Source organism: Eimeria mitis, genomic scaffold (genome assembly GCF_000499745.2).
Source record: "Eimeria mitis Houghton genomic scaffold, Emh_scaff2680, whole genome shotgun sequence".
Classification (NCBI taxonomy): Eukaryota; Apicomplexa; class Conoidasida; order Eucoccidiorida; family Eimeriidae; genus Eimeria; species Eimeria mitis.
In genome coordinates this window covers 77-1,190 of record NW_013571024.1, presented here as the reverse complement: position 1 = coordinate 1,190, position 1,114 = coordinate 77, and the positions used below count along the sequence as shown (strand labels likewise).

Sequence of the window (1,114 nt, the reverse complement as noted above, 5' to 3'; positions counted from 1 at the left end):
CTGCACCCGACATATCAGGCATCCCCCCAGGCATTCCCCCCGGCATCCCTCCCCCTGCTCCTGCTGCAGACTGATACATTTTTGTAACAATAGGTGTACATACAGCTTCAACTTCTTTTTGTTTTGCTTCGAATTCTTCTTTTTCTGCCAGTTGATTTTTATCGAGCCAATCAAGAGCTTTCTGTATTGCAGATGTTGCAGCTTCTCTATCTTCTGCGGATATTTTATCTTTTATTTTTTCATCTTCCATGGTTCCTCTCATGGAATAACAATAATTTTCAAGTGCATTCTTAGCTTCTACACGTTGTTTATTTGCTTCATCTTCGGCTTTATATTTCTCCGCCTCAGCAACCATTCTATCTATCTCACCCTGACTTAGTCTACCCTTATCATTGGTGATGGTGATCTGGTTTGACTTTCCTGTATTTTTTTCTGTTGCTGTAACATTCATAATGCCATTTGCATCTATATCGAAAGTAACTTCTATTTGGGGTACTCCTCTTGGTGCAGGAGGAATACCATCAAGATGAAACTTGCCTAATAAATTATTATCTTTTGTCATTGCTCTTTCTCCCTCGAAAACTTGTATAAGTACACCCGGTTGATTGTCTGCATATGTTGTGAATATTTGTGATTTTTTTGTAGGAATTGTTGTATTTCTTTCTATTAATTTCGTCATCACACCTCCTGCTGTCTCTAGACCAAGAGAAAGAGGAGCAACATCAAGCAACAAAAGATCTTGTACTTGTGAACTATTTACTCCTTTTAATATAGCTGCCTGTACAGCTGCACCATATGCAACAGCCTCATCTGGGTTTATAGAACGACATGGTTCTTTTCCGTTAAAAAATTCTTGTATAAGTTGTTGTATCTTCGGTATTCTTGTTGATCCTCCCACCAATACAACTTCATGTACACTTCGCTTATCTATACCACTATCCTTCAATACTTTCTCTACAGGTACAAGTGAATTTCTGAAGTAATCCATACAAAGTTCTTCGAATCTAGCACGAGAAAGAGAAACAGAGTAATCAATACCCTCAAAAAGTGAATCTATTTCTATAGTAGCTTGTGTACTACTCGATAAAGTTCTTTTCGCTCTTTCACACTGTGT

At 38.1% G+C, this 1,114-nt stretch overlaps 1 protein-coding gene across 1 annotated transcript in view; it reads right to left on the bottom strand.

Annotated features, from left to right (window-relative positions):
* EMH_0057260 (Heat shock 70 kDa protein-like, related) overlaps positions 1-562 on the bottom strand; it is a gene marked incomplete at both ends in the record, with an annotated part of 876 nt that extends 314 nt beyond the window's left edge. Inside the window, one exon of the mRNA XM_013497448.1 lies at positions 3-562. Coding sequence (XP_013352902.1) covers positions 3-562 — 560 coding nt within the window. The remainder of the gene's footprint in view (positions 1-2) is intronic.
* Positions 563-1,114: the final 552 nt, after the last annotated feature.